This window comes from Sceloporus occidentalis, unplaced genomic scaffold (assembly GCF_023333645.1).
Source record: "Sceloporus occidentalis isolate IW3139 unplaced genomic scaffold, rSceOcc1.0.p SCAF_100, whole genome shotgun sequence".
Taxonomy (NCBI): domain Eukaryota; kingdom Metazoa; phylum Chordata; class Lepidosauria; order Squamata; family Phrynosomatidae; genus Sceloporus; species Sceloporus occidentalis.
This window is the reverse complement of record NW_028317080.1, coordinates 2,666,809-2,692,537: the sequence shown is the minus strand read 5'-3', so window position 1 is coordinate 2,692,537 and position 25,729 is coordinate 2,666,809. Positions and strand designations below refer to the sequence as shown.

Genomic DNA, 25,729 nt, shown 5'->3' with positions numbered 1-25,729 from the left:
ACAAGGGGGGAGGGGGGGTAAGGTTATATAATGGGGGGGGCGGCAGGGATGGAGGGAGGGAGAGAAAGGGTAGATAAGGGGGGGGGGCGGCATTTTAAAATTCGCCCCAGGCAGCATTTTGCCTTGGGCCGGCCCTGGTTGCTTACCTGGAGAAGACATGGCACCAGGATGCAACCATGGAGGCCCACCTCAGAACTTACAGGATTTAAAGGATCTGCTGGTGCAGATACCACAGCACACCTTCAGAGGTCTAGTGGAGTCCATGCCTCAACGGGTGAGGGCTGTTCTGGTGGCAAAAGGGGGACCTACACAATATTAGGCAGCTGGTCATAATGTTATGGCTGATGGATGTATGTATATGACAGCTATGTAACTTGTATGTGCTGCATTTCGCTCCAGCAAAAAAATTTTTTGAACATTTTTGAAAAGTGCCCTAAACACAAATGCATATTAAAGTGACAAAGACATAGCTTAACTAGAGACCATGACTTAAGGGACATGCCGTCCATCATATGCATTTTACAAAATATGATATCTGCATGGTCTTTTTTTTATTCAAAAATCCAATCAGTGGCAAGAATCGTCAGAGGAGGGTAGCTAGCTCAGGAAAGTGCTTTATTTTATTTAATGTCGGGACATTTTACTCTCCCATCCAGCACCAGTAACCACCGTGTTATGCGCTGCTGTCTTCCCTGTCCTGTTAGTATTTATGTTTTTTTTATATTTGTTTATATGATGTTCTCCGGGATATGACTTATTTTACTGTTCTGGATTAGTTGCCATTGATATTCCCGACCTTGAGGAGAATTTATCTGTCTAGTAGATTAGGCTAAAATAACACAGCTACAACACATAAAATATCCAAATTTGGGAGCGCACAATAAGTACACAAAACAAAAGCAAGAATTCAGTGCATACCCAGCAAATACTATTCAAGAAACACCCATCTAAGGAATAAATATTGGGGATTCCGTCACACTATATGGCCATATATTGCTACGACCTCCGCCACGTCAAAGTTCCCCAAGTTTAGCGAGTCCTATCTAATTTTTCATATTGCTTACCAAGGATCTGAATCAGTGGGACTGCGCTGCATTTTAACCCTGTGTGGCAGAGTGAAAAAATGTATTAGGCAAAAACCAGAAATGTGTAAAAAAAAGAAAACAGCACAATATTTTTGAAAGCATAGTTCGATCTAACAGAGTTCCCCTTTAAGCAGCAGCCAATTTAGACTTAATATGATTTCAAGGAACAATCCTAGAGACAGAATCCTTAATTAGGGGAAGACTACCTTGTTTTCTTTTTCCGGCTATCAAATTTCATCATCGATGCTGGTAGCAGGCAGCCAAAAGAAAGATAGAATAAGAGTAATACTTAAAAAAAGGAACAAGATATAAAACTTTTTTTAAAGTTTGAATGAGTTTGTTTCCATTGTAGGTGTGGTGTATTTGTGGCTGGCAAGGGGACAGTTCCCCCTGGGCTAGTTTGGCCACTACCCACAGCTTTTCTTCTGAATGTTGTCTAGCAAATCTACAAGATAGCTAGAGTTGGAAGGGCTTTGTTGACATTTCCATGATGACTGCATCCATTTTTATTAAATGATACTTTTGTGTCTCATATGGACCCGCCAATGTAGGAAAAAAAGATTGAAAGAACATCCCTTTAGGAGAAGTTATACACCACTTGCCGCAAACGCACAAGGGTCTCATTAGACAACCTGGAACTCTTGCTGTAGCCAGCGCTGGAGCTGGCTGGCGGTTACTATAGCATGCAAGCACTTTGGCTAGTAGGAGATGTCATCAGCCAAACAGATATAATCAACATCCAGAAACTGAGGCAGAGAAAGAGGCAAATGCATTGGGGAGGATTCTGCAAAATCCATTTAATGTCTTTCTAAGAGGACCATCTGGAAATATGGCCGGGGTGTCCCATTTTTTTGGCAAACCTTGGTGATTCAGTACAGAGTCATCTGTGTAACAATCTTGTAATTCTGCATATGGTTATTTAAAATTGAACCCAATATACAATACATAGGCAAGGTATTGTAACTCTTTGCACCGCACCAATGGTTACAAACACCCAGCAGCATGCTATGGGACTGAATTTCTCCAATTTTACCATTTTGATGAATTGACCCCTTAGAGCAGGGTCCAACCTGCGGCACTCCAGCTGCTGCAGGACTACATCTCCCATAATGCTCTTTCAGCTAAGGGGCAGGCTGAGGAGTAAGGGAGATGTAGTCCTGCAGCAGCTGGAGGGCCGCAGGTTGGACACCCCTGCCTTAGAGCGAGGAAGGTGATATGGCAGCAGTAGAAGCAAGGCACTGGGTAGACACTGACAAGCATCCAGCCCCACAGGACATATCAGAAGGACACTGAATTCCTCCTAAAATTAAAAACATTTGCAAAGAATGAATCCCCCAGAGTAAGGAAGGATATTGAGCCACAGCAGCAGAAGTAGGGCGTGTTGCCTGGGCAGGCAATGGCAGACAGACCCTTGGTGCAGGACTCAATTTCCCCAATATTGAAAAAATGTTAATAATTGATCCCTCGTAGTAAGGAAGGAGCAGCAGCAGGAGAGGCAGTAGGGCATGTGGCCTGGACAGACACCCGGGCACAAGGCGGAGTAAAGTCTGAGGTTCATGTATATTAACAATTAACTAATCTGTCACTGACTGCCTCACACTGATGCCACGGACAAGTTACAACGGAGGCAGCACACTTATACCCACTCTACGTCAGCAATGAGCACCAAAACAGCTTGTAATGGCACCAAAACGGCTTGTAATGGCGCCAAAACAGCTTGTAATGGCGGTGGCTACACATCTTTGACGAATCTTATGAATTTTTGCCATTCATTTTCAATCGTTTCGTGAGGGACCCTTCTCTTTATCGGAGATTCGTCACATTTTGTAGGCCCTGTCTACAACCTACATCCCCTCTATCTGATGTGGGCTAAATGTGTGTCTCCAATTACGGCCCCCAACTCTCATAAGGAGCAGGTGGGGGCAGAGCTCCGGGGGGGGGGAGACCTTTAATGCTTCGAGTTGTGTCAATAAGCCATTTTTTGTGCACTATGTTCTGTAACCGATAGGTGACAATTCTGCAATAAAATCCAGGTCAGTTCGGTAATAATTGAATACAGGGGTCCTTAAGAGTAGACCCAACATTTCAGGGCTTTGTTGTGAAACAAGAACTCTGAGGCCTAAGTATCTTTTTCTTTATATAATGTTCTAACCAGAAGCTCACAATTTATAATTCACTGTAACCCTAATGACAAACTACTCCGTACTTATAATTATTAAAACAAGTGTATATATATATATATATATATATATATATATACTGAATATCTGTATGTTTAAATATTTTTCTATTTAGAAGAAAACATTTCCCTTGGGACCAATTTGTCCATATAATCAGAAGCTGAGGATAATATCAGTCTTGTTTATCAGTTTATACTGTACATATTACCTGCTCCCAAACATTATTTTTCTTTCAGTAAATACTATAAACAGCCAACATTTCAAACGTAAAAAAAAGTTAAGGATAAGGCAACAGTGACTGATCTGTTTTAAAACTTAATAAGGATATCTATATGGAATGACATATATATTAGACATATATATATTAGACATATATAATAGACGTATACCTTGGATTATCATATGGAGGCTTTAAAGCACTTAATTCTGAGGTAAAGTAACATAGCTTGACTTTTGCCTATACTTGGCATTGAGATGCGGTTGGTGTATTAGATCAGAATTTAATTGAAGCCATTATTTTGTCTAATATACTTCTTCTCAACATTCCAGTTGACCCAATAAGTTGAAGCCATTATTTCTTTTAATACTATTATATCCATCTTCTTAACATTCCAGCTGGCCCATTGTGTCATGGATTTGCGTTTTTCAGTAGAAATCTCAATGATTTCAATACATTTTTATATTTTACAATTAGTGTTTCATTTGTTTTATCAGATATTTACGCAAACCTCCCAACTTTGGTCTTCCAGGACATCAGATGTATCTTCTTCTAATGGATACATGTTAAATTAACAGTGTTAATATTCACTTTAATGGTACATTGCGTGATTCAGATATCTGTTCTGATAAACATGCGTTTATCACTGTTAATATATGTTTATTCTACATATTTTCTAGGTATGTCCTACCCTTCACCATGAGTGTGACACTGCAACCCAACATGTCTCAGGAAATGGACATTTTGGAGTCCCATGCTTCTCACACTAGTGAGACAGAGGCCCCAAGTGTGCCGAATTGTGCTAAACTTAATGAAAGACCCCCACCGGTCCAATCCGTTGCTGACTGGAAGATCATCCTACACCTGCCGGAAATAGAGACGTGGATTCGAAGCACATCTGAGCGAGTGAGGGGTCTCACACAGTCAGTGCAGGAGGACCCCCAAAGTAGACATGTGGATGTGCATCTAATGCAACTCAAGGTGAGATATCGACTGATGTATTACAGTTATGCGATACTAACTAAACATTCGCCATTAGCCCTCACTTTAACAAAAGGGAGGAGAGCTGTCGCTTGCCCAGGTTCAGTTCAGTTTGGGGTTTTTTGTTGTTGTTATTTTGTGTCCTCCTTTGATATTTTATTAATTATGGCTGGAGGTGACTGTGCTCATACAGCACGAGCTCTTCTGACTTATAATGACTCTTTCCTAGTGTCACGTATTTCTCTATTCTATTAGCTCAGGATGCTTATGGATGGGGTCTCTGACCTTCCATTAATGAGAATTTATTATGATTGGGAACCAGTTTGAGAGCTTGTACAAAAACATATTGAAAAACAGCATTTATGTGATTAAGCTTGTATATTAAATATTTGTGAGTTATTTTATTAATTGACCTGAGGGCTGCTCAGGGGTAGCCAGAGAGCTACCAGTAACTTCTTAGGCACCTCTTGGAGAGAACTAGCTTATGGCATATTCTGGCCTAGGCTAACAAGGCCAAGGCCTAGGGTCGCTGTTCCAGGGGGCGGCTGCATAACTAGGACAGATCCCTCTATTGGGTGGTTACTATAGGGGAGATTGAAGATTTCCCATGTAAACAGCCCAGACTCCTCAGTGAACTTAAATAATATTATACGGATGTCTTTAAAATGCAACTGGCATGCAGCATGCTGGATGGCAGCCCCTGAAGTAAGTGGTGTTCGACACAGTTCATGTGTGAGAATTCAGAGCATTCTGATCATGACAATCTTCATGAGGGATCATGGCAAAAAAATTATTTCACAGAAACATCCTAGCTGTAAGATGCAGGCAGAAAGAATGTTAGAACTGAAAAACAAACATGGAACATTGATACATAACAATAATAATATGTGATACGTTACTATGTTTTGTTTTGACTATGTGGCTTCAGGTAAGTGTAAGAGTGTGTGTGTGCGAGGAAGGGAGTGAGTGGGATTATGCGGAAGAGGGTGTGTGAGTAAGGAACGGCCTGAGTGAATGTGCGTGTGTATGCATACACAGGGAGGCATTTGGCTTTGCTTGGCCTTTGGGGCAAAGGGTACCCACTCCCCCCATGGAAATTATTTTTCTTCTCCAGATATATCACACTTATATAGTTGAAACGTGCTGTTGCCACCAAATGTAAAGTAATTATAATTTAACAAAGTACCCCAGCTGCACAATTGTAAGAAAAGCCACACAATTAGCCTGATGAAAGAAGAGGAAACTAACCAAAGAATCATCATTTCTTGTAGTAAACCCGTGCAATGTCTTTTGTTATTGATTGAGCTTTATCCTTCCTATCTGCGGGAGAAAGGGGATATTAAAAGCGAAACAATCATGACTGGATTTTTTTAAAAATAGGTTTGTTCCATACTGTAGCATGCACAGCCTAGCCATAATGTATCATATACCGTATATAGGTTTTTTTCCGGCTGACAAATACCTTGGTTTATGAACAAATACTTTAATATCTCATAATCTCTCTGAAGTACTTGTGAGTTTTGCTAAGGAGTGTGAAAGCTTCATTTAATCTGTTTTAGGGGCAATAAAATCTTCAAGCTCATGAGCACTACAGCCAGATCCTGGTGTTATAGCCCCATCTAGAGGATATTTTACAGCACTGCACAGTATGACATACATAGAGGTTCTGAGACTACTGGGGTAAATCTGATGCAACTTTTATGATTAGTTTAAAAAACGAATGTGTTTTCAGTAGGAAACAAATGCTTCAGTAACAAATTAGTTAGAGATATTGGTTATTAGGGTGTCATGGTTTGAACAAATAAAGGAATACTGATTGAAAGGTTCAGACTTGTTAAGGGTTCTCATATATCCCAGAATTAATACTTAATGGAGTTTACAGTTTAAAATAAAGTGTAATAAACATTCTCAATGACAATTTCAAGTGGCCAAAAGCATGGCTGGGGGCAAGACTTTAAATCAACTTTTTCTGTTACATCATGACCACCGATCCAAAAGGTAGCCTAGAGCTCAAATAACTTCATAAACATTCGCCCCACCATGAATGCCCAATGTGCACCAGGGTGTGGTTACCAGCGGAGAAAGGTAGATACATTTAAGTACAAGATTCTATTTAAATATTTGTAACTTTTATGGTAAGTAAACAATACATATTTGTAACTTTTATAGTTTTAAACAATGTGGTACACTAAAAGACAAAACAGACCCCTACAGCCCAAGGGGACACTGACAATAACACCCAGATCCACACATATCCAGACACTCGTACTAGCACACAGGAGTTATGGCACTGGATACACTCATCACATATTCTGAGCTATATGAACAGAAGGACCCAATATGTTTATAAATCACATTGTTTAACTGTTTACTAGATCAGCTTTTGCTCCTGCATGCTGCCTACTGCTCTTAACAGTTTCTGTCCCCAAATTCATATGTAATCCATAACCCATAAATATTCCAATGATGTCATTCCTGTAACCGCATCCCTAAAAATGTCCCTCTTTGGCCATTTCAGAGGTTGGGAGGTATGACTATATGTAAGGAGCACAATTTTTACTTGAGTAATCTGAGTCACCCCTCCATATTCTGAGTTTGTGAGGGTGTGTGTGCATGTGGTGTGTGTGCCTGTGATGTGTGTACATGTGGTGTGTGTGCCTGTGATGTGTGTACATGTGGGGTGTGTACATTTTCAGGGGGGTACATGTGGTGTGTGTGTGGGGGGGGTGTGTGTGGGGTGTGCATGTGAGGGACAGAGGCAATGCTTGGGGTTGCTGTACAGGGTTGAAGTATCTTGTCTACTGTGGAAAGCCCAAGTCTGGAAGATCAGAAACCTTGGAAAATAGAATAAGCTGGTAGGAAGGCTTACCATGTTTGTTATTGTTATTGTACTGTTTTTAGAAATTTACTATTTACTGTATGAAAAGGACAAACCATAACCAAAAATATTACTCAGGTAATCCGGCTCTCCTGCAGACCTTTTGGCCAGAGAGGGAAGGAATATCCCTTTGGGAAGTGCAACCCCAGAAAGATATTTGGGATCTGGTGATCCACTCGGAAATGTCACTTTGCCCCCCCACCCCACTTCTATGCTTGCCACAACAAGCTTGGATTTAAACCCTTGTACAAATTACTGGAGCCAGACATAGTAGCTGTGTATGTAGCTGTGGATGTTTAACGTTCTAGTTTAAGTTATGGGGTTTTCAGCTCCGTGGCATTTGTTTTACCGGTATTTTAGAAATTCGAAAATAAAGGATTCAAAGGTGGGCTTCTAGCTATCTCCAGCAGGGAAGTGGTTAAAGTTAATGCCCCCTGTAGTGTGACAGCTAACGGCCCCTCCCTCTTGCATTGTGGAGGTTAAGGGGTCTCCCAATTTCTGTCACATTCTCCTGGGTGAGATATCAGATCTAAAAATAGCCCCTGGGAGGGGCATTAAGTGGCAGGATTTACAGTACAGCGAACATGGCTGATGCCGAGGGCCCTCCGGATCCAAGGAGTCGCCTGAAACCTTAGGATATCCATTAATGATCCTGGTTTTCAAGGCAGGTGAGGTTTCTGCGAACGATATACAGATGCTTTTACTTTCAAGACTAAACCTTAAATTGTTATTAATGCAAACTCTGAACTTCATTTGCATTATCGGGCTTGTTCTTCGGCGGTTATACAGGATAGGGGCAGCGAGTCGGAGGCTATCTATAGAGTATCTATAGAAAATTCTGTCCTGACTTTTGTCTGAATAGATAATGTTAAGTTACCTGGAATTTCTGTACTTTTAGAAATTACTATTTGTAATATCTATCTATATTTATAAATATATTTTTATATATATATATCTATATATATGGATATATATATATAAATGAGACAATTTGTAAATACGTTTTCCCGCTACCTTAGTGGCTCGATGTGTCTGGGAACTTTAGCAACAAAATGTCCCGACAGCTGAAGGTGGGGGGAATGGCAGCTGTCCTCCGTGTGTCACATGTTCTGGGACATGCACAAACACATAGCTAACTACCCAGCCTGCTGCCTAATCTCTGTCACATAGTAGAATGGGAGCTAACATTAAATAGTAAGTTTTTTGGGTGCCAAAGAGACATTGCTTATCTTAACTGTTATTAAGAAAATTAAGTATAGGTCTAAATAATGACCGATGTATCCAGTGCACCGGAATGTAAATAGCTGTGTATCTTTTATCTTCTCTTGTCTATAGTCGACCTCGTTTTATAACAGTGTTCCTAAGTCTTTACTTTCTTTACTGACTTGTCTTACAGGAGATTTGTGAGGATATCTCAGACCATGTGGAACAGATCCATGCTCTGCTGGACACAGAGTTCTCCCTGAAGCTCCTGTCGTACTCGGTCAATGTGATTGTCGACATCCACACAGTGCAGCTTCTCTGGCACCAGCTACGGGTTTCTGTACTTGTATTGAGGGAGAGGATTCTCCAGGGGTTGCAAGACAGCAACGGCAACTACACTCGTCAGACTGATATCCTGCAGGCATTCACCAAAGAGAACCAGGAGGTAAGAATCGGTCGTGCAAGTACATGCAGGGAGTAGATGCTGTGGGACTCAGACCACTACAGTCCTCTTAGCATCACCTCCCTTTATGTTTTTTTCTGGACAGTTGCAGAAGATGACCTCTTTTTATTGGACAGCGTGATGTGATGTGCCATGCCTATCACAGTAATTAAAGCTCTGTCAACCGTGAGCACTGGGAGGCAAGATTATTATTGAGTTGTTCCTGTTTAGCTTGAACCACTGTTCTGTTGTTGTTTATAAAAGCATAGTCCAAAGTCAAAAGGTCTTTGCCGGGAAGTCAGTCATCAATTCAACAGGACTTTTATGGGGTATCTTTGTGGAGACAAATATTTGTTTCGATATATGAGGTTACGTGGGTTAAAAAAAGAATGCTGATATAAAGTAGGGCAAGCAAGAGAAAGTGTATCCATGCAGGGCCATCATTATTGGAAAAGGGGCCCTGGGACAATCTTCATGATATGTGCACTCAGCCCATCCATCTTGGTACCCTTCTCTCTTCACTTAAATCATCCATTCATTCACACTTTATAAGGGCCGCCTTCTGTACTCCCTAGAAGAATAAAAACAAAACACAATGATTGTTGTATAAGTGACCCACTGTGGGTCCCTGAGGAATGGCTGGGCTCTCTGCGATTTCCCTTTTGCTGAGCGCTTCCTGTATCGAGGTCAGAAAAGTGTTCCAGACAACACACAGAACAAAGCAAGAGCTCAGTGCATACCCTGTGAATACTATTCAATAAACAGCATAAATATTGGGGATTCTGTCATTCTATATGGCTGTATATTGCTTAGAGGGCCACTATGTCAAAATACCCCAAGTTTGGCGAGTCCTATATAATTTTTTATTGCTTACCAAGGAGCTGAATCATGGGAACTGCACTGCATTTTAACCCAAAAAGAGACTCTCAAGCAATTAAAAGCCTTCTCTGGACACCATTAATGAGGCACCTGTGTGGCAGGAGGGCTGCTCGACCCTAATGTTTGGGTACACAGGCAGACACACAATATACAGATAAATGGAACAATGGGAACCTTGACATGGGGATAGATAAAATTCCCTTCAAAAAAAGTCTAATACACATAACATAAAGGAACTATACATTGACTTGAATGTAATAATGTTTTTATTTATTTTTTACACAGGACAGGCTAGATGCTCTAACAGAGGTGGATGGCTCTGGGCAGCTGACCATTCGATGCCCCTCAGACTACCTCTCCCTAGACTGTGGGATCACAGCCTACGAATTATCAGACTATAGTCCCAGGGACGAGGAAGAGGTCCACACTATCTCTGCCAAACCTCTGGAGGCCTGGACATATAACGCAATGCAGCAGGAATTTCCAGATTTGGTTAGGGGCTCCGGACTACTTAGTGTTGTCTCGGATGGTGAGCAACAGAGCAGTGAACAGGAGAATAAGCTAGCCTCATCACAAATGGAAGAAGCAGAACATCCTCCACTCAAGTCCTTGGCTCTTACTGAAGGTAGCACTCCAAAAAGACCTCTGCAGGAGACCAACGATCATGGTGGAGACTCACCTACCCGCCCCTCTCTCCCCAAGAGGGGTCTGTTTTTGAACAAAGAAGAAGATTGGGAGCAGTCAGGTGCAATAGAAACATCTGTGAAAATTGTCTCACCTTCTTCATCTCTTCCTTCATCTTCACCTGCTCTCTACAACCACCTTGCTCTGAGACTGTCACCCACATGTTCTCCTGCCGGCCCTTCATTTCACACAAATAGATTGCAGGTAGAGGAGGAGAGAGCACAAGATATGCTGGACACTAAACAGATGGACAGCCAGACACACCAGTGCATAAATGGCAATGATTCCCCTAGTGACTCCAATCCATCAGGATGCAGCACTCCCAAGGAGAGCCAGACAGACACACAACATCACAGAGCATCTGATTCACCACCACAAGAGCTAGGAACAAGCAGCTGGTATGGCTCTGATGAGTTCCTGGCTCTTCCTTCACACTTGCATGAAGCAGATCTTCTTGCCCTGCATCTAGGTAGTCTCTCCCAGTTGGTATCTCCTACCCCTGAAGAGTTACAGCCAGCCCTTAGAGATGTTGAGGACTGGGAGATCAGCTCAGGGTCAGAAGTAGGGGCCGGTTCACCCCGATGCTTCTCTCCCAGTACCCCTAGCGATTTGGCTTTGCATGCAAATGGAAGTGGTCGGTCGACCCCATGTCTCAGTAGGCCATTGTGTGGTGTACGGCAGAAGAGAGCAGCGCTCGTACAAAGACTTATGTGGGATATACAGAGACAGGACAATGATCGCCATGTATGGGAGAGAATCCAGGTGAGACTTTTTTGTTTGGAAATTTGTGTGTATTATGTGCCTCAAATATAAATGCAATTTCATTTATCATGATAACTTGTTAAGAAATGATTTGTAATATATTTCATAAAAAAAATAAAAATTGCGCCTATGGAGGAAAAGCGAATAATATTGGAGCTCAGATTGCCATTATATTTTATTACATAAACAAAAATACTGAACTATATATATATATATATATATATATATATATATATACACATATAGACACACACACAGGGCAATTATGCAATACCAATTATGAAAGGAGTATATTGTAAGGTAATCGGTCCCCTTGTATCCCCATGCTATACAGGAAATGTACGTAAGTATACTTCCTGTACATGCTGTGTAGTGCTCCCATTGAAATGTTTGGCGGTAGCGGCAGCCAATTGTAAAGCTCAGACAGAATACTTCTGATTGGCTGTTTCTCTGTCTGGATTCTATGCAGGCCATTCTCTCTTAACTCTCTTAGAGTCTGAACCCTAATACTTGAAGTTTCGGGGTTGGAGGTGGAGACCCCCCTTAGGGTCACACTGTCTTCCAGGGCCGGTCTAACAGGTATCCAAGGCAACTGTCTGGGGTATATGAATATCAAGTGGGTGCCAGGCAACGGCATATTCTTTCTACGGAAACGGTTCTTAAGTGGTGGGTTTACTAGGGCCTATTTACCTACTAGGACCCAAATCCCCGGGCCCATTTTTTCTCCCCTGATGTTCCACCTTTCTAAGAGCACAGAATATTCCCTGGATGTGTTTGTAAATAATGTTTACATAAAGGAAAAATACAAAGAAAACATGTTTGTAAATGAGAAGCATAATGATATCTAAAATTAGAGAAAACAATAGAGCAAGAGTGTGTTGCCTGGGGTGCCATATAGCCTGAGGGTTCATTAATCACATATAAATTCCAGAGCCTTCGGACATAATCCTCGGAGAGTGCCCAGGAATGGCCATAGGGCATGAAGGGCAGATGCCTGGTAGGCCACCGAGCCTGGGCTTATTATCTAAAATGGTGAAAGGCTAGAATTATACTGTGGGCATGCTTTATTAAATGCCTATTTTACTCCCAGTCTGACCTTGTCTCTAATAATATTCATTTTAAATAATGTTTACATCCTTTATAATTTGTGAAGCATTCAGATATCTCTCCAAGACACTTCCTGGCACTGTCTCTAATCAATAAAATAAACATTAGAGCGTATTCTTTTTATGTTGTTCATTCTACTAACCCAAAAGATACATGTTTTTCTAATAATTGTGTCTAATAATATGCCAAAACCAAAGAGTCCAATCCTATATTTTAGCCACAATTATTAAGTTTACATGACTTATTACCCTGAATCAGATCTGTCGTTTCTCATAAACATCTCACTTTATAGTTCAGTACACTAAGTAAACCTATAAAGGCATTCACAGATTTTTTTAAAAAAAATTGGAATAAAAACTCTCAATGGGTGTATGTAATTGAGAAAGGTATCTTATTTTCCTTTTATTATGATCTGCATGATTATTCCTCCACATCGATATATCTCTCCAATATGAAGTAGTTGCTGATTTATTGTTGACTGCTTAATGCAGCCTCTGTAAGAGTAGGGGCATTGCTGGGAGAGAAATTTAGGATGGGAGATTTATTAGATACTGTTAGCTTGACCTTCTAATGGAACACATCTCAACTTCCTTCAGGTAAAAAGGGAAATTATATCCAAAACAAATAAACTTAAAAACAAAATATTTTTGATGTAGTTATGATTAAAGCTGCAGTAAATTATTGGTGCTATATAAATAAAATGTAATGATATTAACAATAACAATATCAACTCTTTCGTAACACTATTTACATACAAGTAAGAAGCCCCTTAGGACGTACTTGTACGTCGTGTGTTTTTGGCAGCAGCAGAGACGTCTCACTGCTGCGGCTACTGATCTGATGTAACGGCGCTCACCACAAGCGCAAGTACACCGTTATATAAGGAATGCTTGAGTACGAAATCAGGCATTCCTTGTGGTCTCTGACTGCTCCTTCTGCCGGCTGATCACACACTGTGTAATGCAATGCAAGGTTATGGAGACCTGCTTGGGAGAATCGTAGGGAAGAGAATGAGAAACACTGTTGTTGGTTTTCTCAAAACAAAATATAAATACCAAATAACAATACATAAATGCATAAATAAACTATTTTGTGAGCTCAATGATGTCACCTTGACATCCATAGGATATAAGAGAGATGTTGAAAAAGATCTCTATCGATATTGCATATAGTATACTATAGGGTGATATGTAAGGGATGGATATGGGATATAAAACAATTATGTATGTGGGGTATTACTGTAATCAGGGGGTGTTCTACTGTGTACTGTAGAAGAAATCCTAAGGGAAATTATAAAACATGTTTTTTTAGTATAGTTTTTTTGTTACATATAACACTCATAATTATTATTTTTTTGTGTGTTTCCATGGTTTAAAAAGAAAAACCATCCAGAAAAAAATAATGTCCAATATGTGTCCTAACATGGAACAGGGGAATTTTTATTAGGCAACATATTGTAAAAATGGCAAAAAAAAAATATGCTACTTAAAGGACTAAAAACCCTCAGTACAGAGGGAGATAATGAAAACACACATCTTATTCATATGAATAATGATGCATATGATGTGAGTTCTAGGCAGCGGCTGTTATGGGGAATTTAATAGAGGTTTTCAGCTACAAAACAGAAAGACAGCTATCAGAAATACAAGTTGTGAATTTACATGTTTATTTACAAATGCGCCAATCACATGCCTAAAATTAGGGATATCCCAAAAATGTCTCCCAACCTTTTGGAGTTGTTTTTGACAGCTTAGGTTGTATCAGGAGAGGCTGTTTATACATGGATATTATATTTAAAATAAGTATTGCAGTATGTCATGGGATAAGTTTTCTAGAGCACCAACTTCCCTTTATCAAGTCTCAAGCAACACATATTATCAATTTCTTTTCACTTAATAAACAGAAAAATTGTCCTAAATCCTAGTCCAATAATAAAAGTCTACTTTTATTATTGGACTGTCTACAACAGTCATTTTTTGGCATTTATACCAAGGATGGAATGAATATTTGGATTGTATCACCTTAAGGCACCAGGTGGTGCTGTTGTCATGTACTTATTCTTTGGCTAATTAGTTTAGTTTTTTTAGGGTTTTGTATCCAAGCTGGACCGATTCATTCGCTGGTTACAAGATGCTATGGAAGCCACCGAGAACTGGACGCCTCCCCAGCCTGAGACGGAGGCGCTGCAGCAGTACCTGCACACCCACTTGGTGAGCGGAGGGCAGGGAAGACAACAAACTCAATTTAAAGGCGGTGTTTTTTGTTTTTCCTATGAAACCTAGGAAATCGTTAAGTTTTATATACATTGCACTGGATGCATACAGTAGTGAAATCTCTTTGTTGGTTACTTATAACCGGGGATGTCATTGGAAAGAAAATGGTCCATATTCCATGGGTGATTACCATGCCGCCAGTGATTTATCCCTTTGTAGTAAATTCCTAAATCTAACAGCAATATACAGCGGGGATACGTCCGAGTCTAAAAAAACTATTTACTAATCTTTCTATCACTAAAATGGGGCAGCCGTTTATAGAATATCCGAGGACCAAGTAATACATTGTATTACAATGTGCTACATCCCCTGTTAGGTGTAACTGGACATTATTGAAGATTGTAGGATCATCTGCCCTCATGACAAGCTTTGGTTTCTTGTAGAACTTTAAGCAGAGCGTGGATGATCACTGTGCTCTTAAGGACAAGGTATTGGAAGAGGGACACAGGCTGATGGAAGTGCTAGTGTCACACAGACCAGGTAATACCTCTCGGAAAGATATCCAACACCAGTGGCCACTTCCCACGGAGTGGCCAATTCCCACTTTGTATTAACGGATACTCCGAATAGTTTCTATATACTTGCATGGGGCTTGGTGGATTTTAACGGTGTTATCTGGTATAGGTATATAAATGTAGTGCCTACAACCAAGCGATCTCTGTAACCCTAAAGTGCCCAGAAAGGTTTCTTATACCTGTATCGGTTTGACCAGCATGCGTAGGTGACTTTATAAGAAGGTGAAGCTGGAAGTGCCTGCCCTTTGTGTAGAGAAGGAATCCCAGCTGTGACTTGTTACTGAAGCATGTAATTCTGTATGAAATAGTAATGAGCTACAGGGAAGGCACACAGAGATGTCAAGTATCATACTGTGTGTCAGTAAATAACAAGCTTCTTTCTGATGTATTATTAATATTTACATTAACACTGCGACCTCCATTTACTGCCGGAGAGCCAGTTACGTACACATCTTGTTCCCCGTGTCACCAGTTTCTGTTTCACACGCATTATCCCCTCTTGCACAATATGTAATATAAAGTGTTAAACAGTTCACTAGATATGTTATCACAGGTTACACAAACAGAACTTCCTAACCATTATAATTAATTGCCCAATCTTGCTTTAGACATTCATCAGATAAACAAACAACTTTCTAACAATTCCTGCACCTATACATCATATACAAAAAACAAAACACTGTCTGCGCTTCTCACCCTAATAAAGTTGGCAACAAATATATAAACATAATATAAATGAGAGGTTTTGGTTATATGAATTGGCCAAAGCATAATTAAGCTCACCCGCCACGTCAAGGCACACTCTCAATAGGGTGAGATCCTACTCTCACCTCCTACAGAGTGGGCACACAAAGCAGTTTATACTGCTACCAAAACCTTATAAACTGCTTTGTGTGCCCACTCTGTAGGAGGTGAGAGTAGGATCTCACCCTATTGAGAGTGTGCCTTGACGTGGCGGGTGAGCTTAATTATGCTTTGGCCAATTCATATAACCAAAACCTCTCATTTATATTATGTTTATATATTTGTTGCCAACTTTATTAGGGTGAGAAGCGCAGACAGTATTTTGTTTTTTGTATACATTGTACAGCCAACACACTGTATTTGCAGCATGCTCACGCTGTTTGGTAGGCCTTATATTATACATTTGTATTATTTGAGCCTGAGACTAGCTTAGCGCACCGACATTTTTTCTTTTCCCTATACATCATATACAGAGCCCCTGTAATGGACAATGTACTTTGAAACAGATTGACAATGCACTTACAATACAACAGTTCCAACCTAGGACCTACAATCACAATCCCGTAGTGCATGGTTTGTTCTTTGGCTCATGTGCAAAAACACTGTACCCCATAAAGTACATTCGTGATGCCTTCCCTCTAACTTTGTATGGCTGTTCCGTTCAGGCTTTCTGGAGATGCTGGAGATGATCACGTCTCAATGGAAAGAGCTACAGAAACAGATACGGAGGCAGCACGGCTGGATTATGAGTTCTCTGGACACCATCAAGGCAGATATTCTGCAGGCGGATGGAGATGTCGAGGAAGAGTCCAAAACACAGGTAAGAAATCAGTGGATCCAAAGGAGGTACATAGACTTGACATGTCACATAGTGAGCACAGGCAGAATGGAAGGTCCAAGGGCATTCCCATGACATGGACAATTGTTATTATTATCATTTATTTATTAAGCGCCAACAAATTACGCAGAGCTGCATAATTTAAATGGGGCCTTATGGGACTTTCACACAAAGTTCCTGGCAAGAGTGATGGGCTTTTGAGGGACCCGCTCATGAGCTTACAATCTAAGGTGTCTATTAAAGTGTTAATATTGCCATTTTCCCTTTGTGCAGGATACAAGTAATTTATGTGTGTTTCCTTGCACACTAGTAGTTACAGCACCAGGTCCCATGGGTGTAGCACAACACAGCTATAAAATATTTGTTACCCTAATAAATCATAATAACTACTCCATTATCTGACACATTTCATCACATGACTGCATCTAATGAGCGGCTTGACTAATTAAGAAAAAGAGGGTGGGGGTAGCAGCACTGCTCATTAGCTGCTACCCGCAGAGCATCTCATACTATAAGGAGCCTGTGTACAACGGTACGTGGTACATCGAGATACGGCAAGAGCCGTGATTTTTGGGGTTTGTTTGTTTAACACTTTCAGTGTCAGGACTATCATATTTTTGGCTAAATGCATGATTCAAACCTGAACCATAATTCATACACAGGGCATGGCTTAACACCCAATGTTTAATATTGAAGTATTTGCAGTATTTGCATGTTGTCTTCTGCTTGTACAAGTGCTTGGAGCTGGCCTTATTAAAAGTATTTATATAAGCTTCATAATACATTGCTAAAAGGGTAAACAATGAGCACCCCGAGGGAGAGGAGGTACCACTATGTAATGTCATTATCCACCGAGTTTGCCCTTCCTTCCGCCGATTGCTGCACGTTCAATCGCCTCGGATTTTAGTGGGGTCTGAAATCACAAGAACAATGCCGGTGAAACATGCAGATTCAGAGTTACCATAAATCGCACAACTTGTGAAAACTCTTCATGAATTTCAATGGCTCTCTCCGGAATCAGAGGCGGTGAAGGACCCCGGTGGGTTTCCTTTTTTTCCCGAGAAGGACTGAGCTGGCCTTTCAAACATTTACATGACTACCTGGTCATGAAAATGTTCATCTAAGGAGAATTCTTGGGCCAAATCAGTCAATTGTGAAGTTACCCCATAGATGTACAGAACACATTTACTATCGTTGGCAGCCCAACACAAGAGTTAAATCGTTCGGCGACCAAAAAAATCCTTGGAGTGCACCGTTTATATCCTCCCAGGATAGATAATATATTTTAAATATATGCTCACCAAACAATACCACGTCATTAAAGTTGTACAAACACACTCGGCTCTCTTCTCTCCCGGCACCCATAAAGCTTTGTATCTTATTACTTCTAGCATATGTTCCTGTTGTTGTTGATGGTGCGGTGTTTCCTCCCCTCTCCTCCTCCCTTCTGTCCCTGCCTAAATGGTCCCCTTCAGAGCTGTAAAATATTTTGAATGCTGATTATTTTGTCCTGGAATGAAAATGTGGAGAAGCAACAGCCGTCCAAGAATTCCCTACCTGGCCAAAAAGAATAATAGATTAAAATTAAGGGTATAGGATGATGAAGCCCCGTAATCCAGAATCCAGAATCGGAACCGGGCCGCGTAAAATGCTAAGCCATGGCTCTCTATGTGGTTTAGCGCTGTTGGGTACACCTTGAAAAATACAAAGGGATTTAATGATGAGGGATAGTAGCCCAGGGCAACGTGGCGATTTGCCTAAAAGTCGCAATCATTATGTAAAGCATGACTTTTTTATGTTAGATTTTTTGGGGGAAACAAATTGAAACACAGAATTCATAACAGAAAGTGAAATAGAATAAAGAGGTGGTTCCACAGCCAGTAGACATTAAAGGTGATGTTCCACTGGCTCTATTGAATGAAAACACAGCACTAAAAATATTATTCTTGGTACTGTTAAATGCCTAAACCCCTCTCATATGTATTTTTTAATTCCTGTAAATTTTACCTAATTCTTCTTTTTCAGGGATTGTTTATTTGTCATGTGATACAAACGCAGGTACTGATACTGTTGTACAGGCAGTGCTGTAGTGATACCCATATGTGATCTTGGTACCTTTTGCTACCTATTTCTATTACTGAGTAAGGAATAATAAATGTAATGTATAGAATTAATGCATTTTTTGTTACCTGTTTTTCAAAAGACATATTTAAGGCAGCTAAAATGCACGCACCAAGTTGCATGCAGTAAAAGGCATTGGATTTCATGCAAGATTTTAGTACATGCAAATCGGTGCATATGTTTTTGCAGTCTACTCCATAAAGCATAACTTTTAATGCAATGGCTATAAACTGTCCGAAAGAAATCAAGGGAAAAAAAGGAAAATGTGTAGAAAAAAAAAAATATGTATATGCCCTATAAGAAATTCCCAGGAGGGAAAAATCATTACTAGCCTCCAGGTAACGTGCTTGACAAGGTATCAATTGAAACTCCGAGCAGCCAGTATAGAGTATAGATGGAGAAAAATCAAAGAAACTAGTGTCCACCGGACTTTCCCTAATTGGAATTAAAATAAAAATTTTCCTTCCAAACGTGCAGAAAATAGAGTGTGTCCCACGCGCGTTTCCCCGGTCAGTATCCCGGCTTAGTCAGGACTTCTGAATAGGGAAAGTTCAGTTCTATTCCAGCATGACTGTGCCGAAGAAGAGCAGAAGCTGTTATAGCTGCAGAGGGGGGACCAAATACACATTAATGTCTATGTATTTAGAATGCAATGTCATAAAAGTCCCTGCTGGTGGAATGATCAACTGCCCAATACTTTTGTCCATATAGTGTATAAGGGGATCATGTTTCAGAAGAACACTAGGAAATTGACTGTTTTAAAGAGCTTCCTACCAAACTGTAATACCGTATATTCCGGCGTATAAGACGGCTGGGCGTATAAGACGACCCCCAACTTTTCCAGTTCAAATATAGAGTTTGGACTATACTCGCCGTATAAGACTACTCCTCTACCCAGCGTACAACAACCAGCCAATCACGGCAAGCGATGTACCTTACCGGTGATATGCTGGTTGTTATACAGACATATACATACATACACTGCCCTTACACACACACACACATATATATATATATCTACACATACTAACATACGCCTGTCAATACATACACATTTATACACTGCCCTCACCACACACATGTATATACATATATATATATATATATATATATATATACAGACACACACACATGTATATATATATATACACACACACACATATGTGTATATATATACATACATACACACACACACACACATATATATATATATATACACACACACACATGTATATATATATATATATATATATATATATATAGATATACACCAGCTTACAAACACACAAACACACTGACCATCTCACACCAACATACATACACTGCACTCACACCCCTTTCTCCCCATCTCTTACCTTTCTCATCTTCTATCTTCTTTCTTCCATCCAGTCGTGGGAGCGCGAGGTCTGTCATGTCAGACCTCTGTTTACTGCTCCCTCATCACTACGCGCCGGCAAAATTGATGCCGAGCGCCGGGAAATGACGTCATCCCCGCGCTCGGCATCAATAGCCGGCGCGTAGTGATTAGGGAGCAGGGAAGCCGAGGTCTGAAGTGCCAGACCTCGAGCTCCCTAATGTCGGGCTAGTTAGAGGGAGGTCGTGATCTCCCCAACCAGTCCTGCTGATCAGGGCTAGTTGGGGAGATCACGATCTTGCACCTACCTCGGCGTGGCCCTGAAGACCGGCCCAGGGGAGACGGCTTCTTCACTCGCCCCTCCCCTAGAGATTTGTGGCTTCGTGGTACTCGGTTAGTACCCGGCGTATAAGACGACCCCCGACTTTTAAGAAGATTTTCTGGGGTTAAAAAGTCGTCTTATACGCCAGAATATACGGTACTCTCATTTAATTCCAATACTAGACACGATTGCCTGCCCCTTATATCGGATCAAAGCCATACTAAAGCAACGTCCTCTCATCCCCTGCACTCGCCAGGGACAAAAACATTTCCCGTTTGTCTCCATGAAACCCTGCAAAAAAAATCAGCAGCTGTGAAGCAAACCAAAGAAAAAAAGAATTCTATAACAGGCAGTGAATTTCTCTTCCAGAAATAGTTTAATTACACTTAAAAATAACATTTTTTAATTAAACACTCAGGTAAGCAGAAATTGATTTGAATTAAAAAAGGAAAACAATTAGACATAAAAAAACCACCCTTACAAACTGATCTGCAGTGGGAAATGACAGAGCGACAGGATGGGATGTAAATGGTAAGATGATATCTTGCTCCTTCCACCCCTCCTCTTGCCAGAAAGTCTTCCACATTCCGCACTCTATTTTGTTTTTTTTATTATTCATCGTGGGGAATCAGGATGAGAAGACAGAGTCAATACTTTCAGCATTTTAATTAAAACCGTTAGCGGAATAAATCCATTTCATTATCAGTTAATGAAATACAAGGTCATTTTACCACGTGCGATGAAGGGGAGGTAGGGGATAACCCTTACAGTACCAGAAGGGGCAGTAGTAACAATCTGTAGGGTCCTGATAACAAAAAGAGCAGAAAATATACAATAACTAATATAAGTATTTGGTGGGAGAAACCGGCATAAGTTCTGATCTAAAACACAATGTAGTTTTGTCTTTTAGCAGCTGAGAAAGCACCATAACCAAATGCAGCACTTGAACAATACATGGGACCCTTCTTAATCAGGAGCATTTCTAAATATTAACCCCTAAATCTCAAATCATGCAGATTCGATGTAGGTGCTCAACAAATGTGTTAGCCAAATGGCTCAACTACCGGCTCCTCACCTGTTGTCTATGTTAGTCAATTCGTTATGTTACATACTACTTGTTATGTCCTGTCTACCCATTGTACAGCGCTACGGAATCTGATGGCCCTATATAAAACAATAAATAATAAGATACAAAAAGACAAATGGATGGGACTCCTATTAAATTCCACAGTTTGTGACCCCAACTGCCTCTGACTTTGGTAAAATCCAACCCTGCATAGATTATAGAGCAGGGATTATAGAAAATGTAGCCGTTTGTCTAACTTTATATATTTTTTTAATTAAATACTGTGTGCACACCCCCATATATGTTTATTCTATAACATGAGTATCATGAATAGACTGTGTTTTCCCCCCTATGATCTTTAGAAGCAGGAAAATTCATTTTTTTCTAATACTGTCTAATGGTTGGCTAATTAAAGTGTGCATGTTAATTAAAGCAGAGGCTAATGTTAATTACCTATATTAATGGGATTCTGCATTGCACCTGCCTAAGATGCTGGTTTCATTTTTCAAAATATCTCAATTAACGCATAATTTCTGTTTCTTCTCTTGAATTTAAATGGAATAAAGGACCTGTTAACCTTTTCCTATATCTTTGCATTTCCAGTATGCCAGAGGTTGCTCTGATTTTTCATAGTGATATATTTATGGAGAGTGATGCCCCAATCCTAACATAGGGCAGCTGCACCCCTTCTGAAAAAGTGTAATATACTCCATCACCTATTACATCACCCATAGCCTATGCATGTTTAATTTCTCTGGCTTTATTATATTCATATTCCGCTTCTCTACCACCCTCTCAGTACAGTAAAACTTAGGTACAATACAACTCAGCGCCTGATGTATAAACTCGTATAACAGAAAGCAATTGGGTACTCAGTTATACATCCCACATAATACAGGGACAACACTTTACATGCACCAACCAGCAACATGTGAAATGTATGAGTTTCGTCCAATGTGTTCACCCTAATACCCTTTGCCTATCCTCCAAATCCTGCACACATAATCAAATAACAAACAGCATAGTTATGTTGATAAATCTTGACGTTTAAAATCCTAAGAGTCCTGCGTTTAACGCAAAACACATTTTGGGAGGTAAAGCATCTGTCCCTCCAAGTGTTCATTTAGAATAATATGTTAAACTTTTGGTTTACCCAGAATGACATTTATTCAAACCTACTGAAAGTACTTGCACCTCTGCCTGCTTTCCCAAAACTACCACTAATAATGGCAAATCTTAATATTCCTATTGGTTCACTTTGTTTGAGTTTAAGCCCAACAATCTTTGTCGCATATAAGTGATCCAGTACTTTTTTTTACTATCCTTTTGTAATATACTATCACTGTTAGGTAAGTAATTTAGTAATTTATTAATAGCAATATACAACATTGCATGTTCCTTATTTTCTTAGCCATGTATTTTTCTATAATATGGAGTCTTTATTTAAAGTTGATACCTTTTATTTGAAAAATATGTAAAGTGACATGAAGTTTTGGGACCTCTGAGAAAAGGGATCCTTATCTCCGTCCATCAAAGGGAAAGCTTGCAATTAAACTCTCAGTTGGCCAATAAATGGTATCATTTTAACTTTACCTTTCTTCAATCTAAAGATCACAAAGTGTTGTTGAAAAGCATTGCCAGTGTGGTTAATGGGGACTGGGGCGGTAGCCTGTCTGTAATTGCTGGTTGTCAACCTCTGTCTTTCTTGGACATATTCTGAGGGAAGGAGAAGACTTTTTGAGGTCTCTTAAATCCTGTTGGGCTGGAGGTGAAGTACCTGACCTCCTGGGACCTTGTAAGTGGCTGCAAGCCAATGCTACCCTCTCTCTTACCTATTCTGTGGAGGGGCCCAAGGTATTAGTTACACAAAGTATTTGTAACCATTGTGTCCAACTCCTACAAGATTTAGGAATCATTGGCCCTTTAAGTCACTGGTCAATGATATTTGAAGGAACTTCCGACTTGAGAGCGTTGGTAGACCATGATGAACCATGGCAGGTTTTCATACCATAGAATAATAGAAGGGTTTCTTTACCATCAGGCTAGGGGCCATGTTATAAATTTGAATATCACATGATGTGTTTTACTTAACACTTTCCTATTACATTCTTGGACTGCCCGGAAGTCATGCCCAATGCACAACCCAAATCCTTCCATGAGAGGCACTGCTGTGCTACTTAAGCATTGCACGCTTTACATTGAATTCATGTCTCTTTTTTAATTTGGTTTGTTTGATTGGGCTCTGTTAATGCAAGTCTTAAGACCTTTGACATCAGGTTTGATCAGCTTACTAGTGGAGATGGCATAGGTTATTCCAATATAGGGCATCTTTCAACACTGGCTAATTGTCATATTCTATGGCACGAGATATATTGAGATTTAATGGGATGAACCGTTTACATTACAGCCGTAGAAATATAGATTTCTTAAGAGTGGTTTTCCACAAATCATTAATTGAGCCCTCTAGCAGGTTAAGCAAATACAACCTAGCCATTTTAGTATTTCCTCACATAAGAACAGCACAAACTTTCAAGAAACCTCTTCAGGTTATATGGCAACAACCAATCAACGACAGTCAGGCATTCCCTGACAAATTAAAAATGAAGCAAAATATAAAACGGGGAATATGAAACCCTTCTGGGAATGTTTTGGGCATGCGGCAGTACTATGAATGAGATTTCTAATGATGTATTTAGTTAACAACACAAAACTGTTAAATCAGGTGGAAAATCATTTTGAAGAATGCACTTACCAAAGTATGTAAAGTTCTAAGTAAAATACTGTATTTTCTTGAATAAGATGTTAAAAAGACTAAGGAATGTTCATTCACATTAGGCAATAAGTCATTGAAACCCCACAGACAGTCCCCCACCCCAGCAGTTTAACTTAGAAATAAGAAATATTTCCTCTTTTTCATATTTCCTCCACCAGAAATCTGCTACTTCCCTTCCCCAGAAGGATGCGAAATTTAATATAGCAAAAGGCATGCTCCAAGCCTCTGCATTATGCATCGGGCCTCTGTATCTGAACGTATGTAAATAGCGTTTTATTTAAAACATCTGTCCGCAGTGGGATAGATGAATGCGCGTGTCTGCCATCCAGCTGTTGGCTTTTAATGCTTCGAATAATAATAAAATAAAACTGCCTGAAGAAATCCTCAAAACCCCCAGGACAGGAATGCAAGTTTCAGGATCAGACCGGTGGGAGTTCAGGACAAAGATGTGTTGGATTTTATTAGTGGTTTTCTGCTCCCACAACATTTATTTAAAAATCAACTGTACCATCCATTTTATAATCAGCTCCCAGCGTATGCGATGTATGTCAGGTTTAGAAGTATAAAATAGTGCTGTCTTACAAGGTTCTTCCTATCATTACACATTACTTATTGTGCTGAAAGCGCATCTCTGACCAGAGGCGTAACTAGAAACTGCAGAGCCCCTGTGCAAAAAAAACCCCAACTTCACCATGCAACATGTCAGCTTTGCCTCCAAACAGCTTGTGAGTGCCACAGCTTATCAGTTCCCACAAACAGCCTGCCTGTGCCATCATTGCTCCAGCTTGTCAGTGCCCCAAACAGCTTATCTATGCCATCTTTGCCCCCCAAACAGCTTGTCTGTGCCATCATTGCTCCCACAATATGGGACAGCGAAAAATTTTCAACGACGACTGAAAATTGGCAATAGCATTAACGTACCTTAATACATCTTGGCACAGAAGTAGAAGAGGACCCTGCTCTTGTGAACTTAAAAGTTTTTGTTTGGTTTTATATGAGTAAACCTTCAGAGCAGTCAGTAAAATGACAGATCTGTTAACGCTAGGTAAAAATTCAATTATTTATTATACTTTAGTAAAAAAAAAAAATATTTGCATGTGCATTTACTAAAGAGAAGGGGCTCGGTTTATTTGCTTCACATACTAGAGAGAGCTAAATTACTGTTTTGTAGAAGTAGGACAGCACCTTAAACAAGTATATGTTAAATTGACGCATGCAGTATGTATTTCAGGCTTGTACCTTGCGGCCGCTGCCTGCTCCCGTTGTGTCTCCTTGAAGGGGGGGGGTGGATGTGTCTGCCTGACT

General features: G+C 40.2%; 1 protein-coding gene across 1 annotated transcript in view; it reads left to right on the top strand.

Moving 5' to 3' along the window:
• The first annotated feature begins 4,181 nt into the window (after positions 1 to 4,181).
• LOC149284057 (A-kinase anchor protein 6-like) overlaps positions 4,182 to 25,729 on the top strand; it is a 47,402-nt gene continuing 25,854 nt past the window's right edge. The window contains exons 1-7 of the mRNA XM_089497232.1: positions 4,182 to 4,463; positions 8,738 to 8,989; positions 10,151 to 11,311; positions 14,506 to 14,628; positions 15,075 to 15,171; positions 15,426 to 15,428; positions 16,616 to 16,770. Coding sequence (XP_089353358.1) covers positions 4,182 to 4,463; positions 8,738 to 8,989; positions 10,151 to 11,311; positions 14,506 to 14,628; positions 15,075 to 15,171; positions 15,426 to 15,428; positions 16,616 to 16,770 — 2,073 coding nt within the window. The remainder of the gene's footprint in view (positions 4,464 to 8,737; positions 8,990 to 10,150; positions 11,312 to 14,505; positions 14,629 to 15,074; positions 15,172 to 15,425; positions 15,429 to 16,615; positions 16,771 to 25,729) is intronic.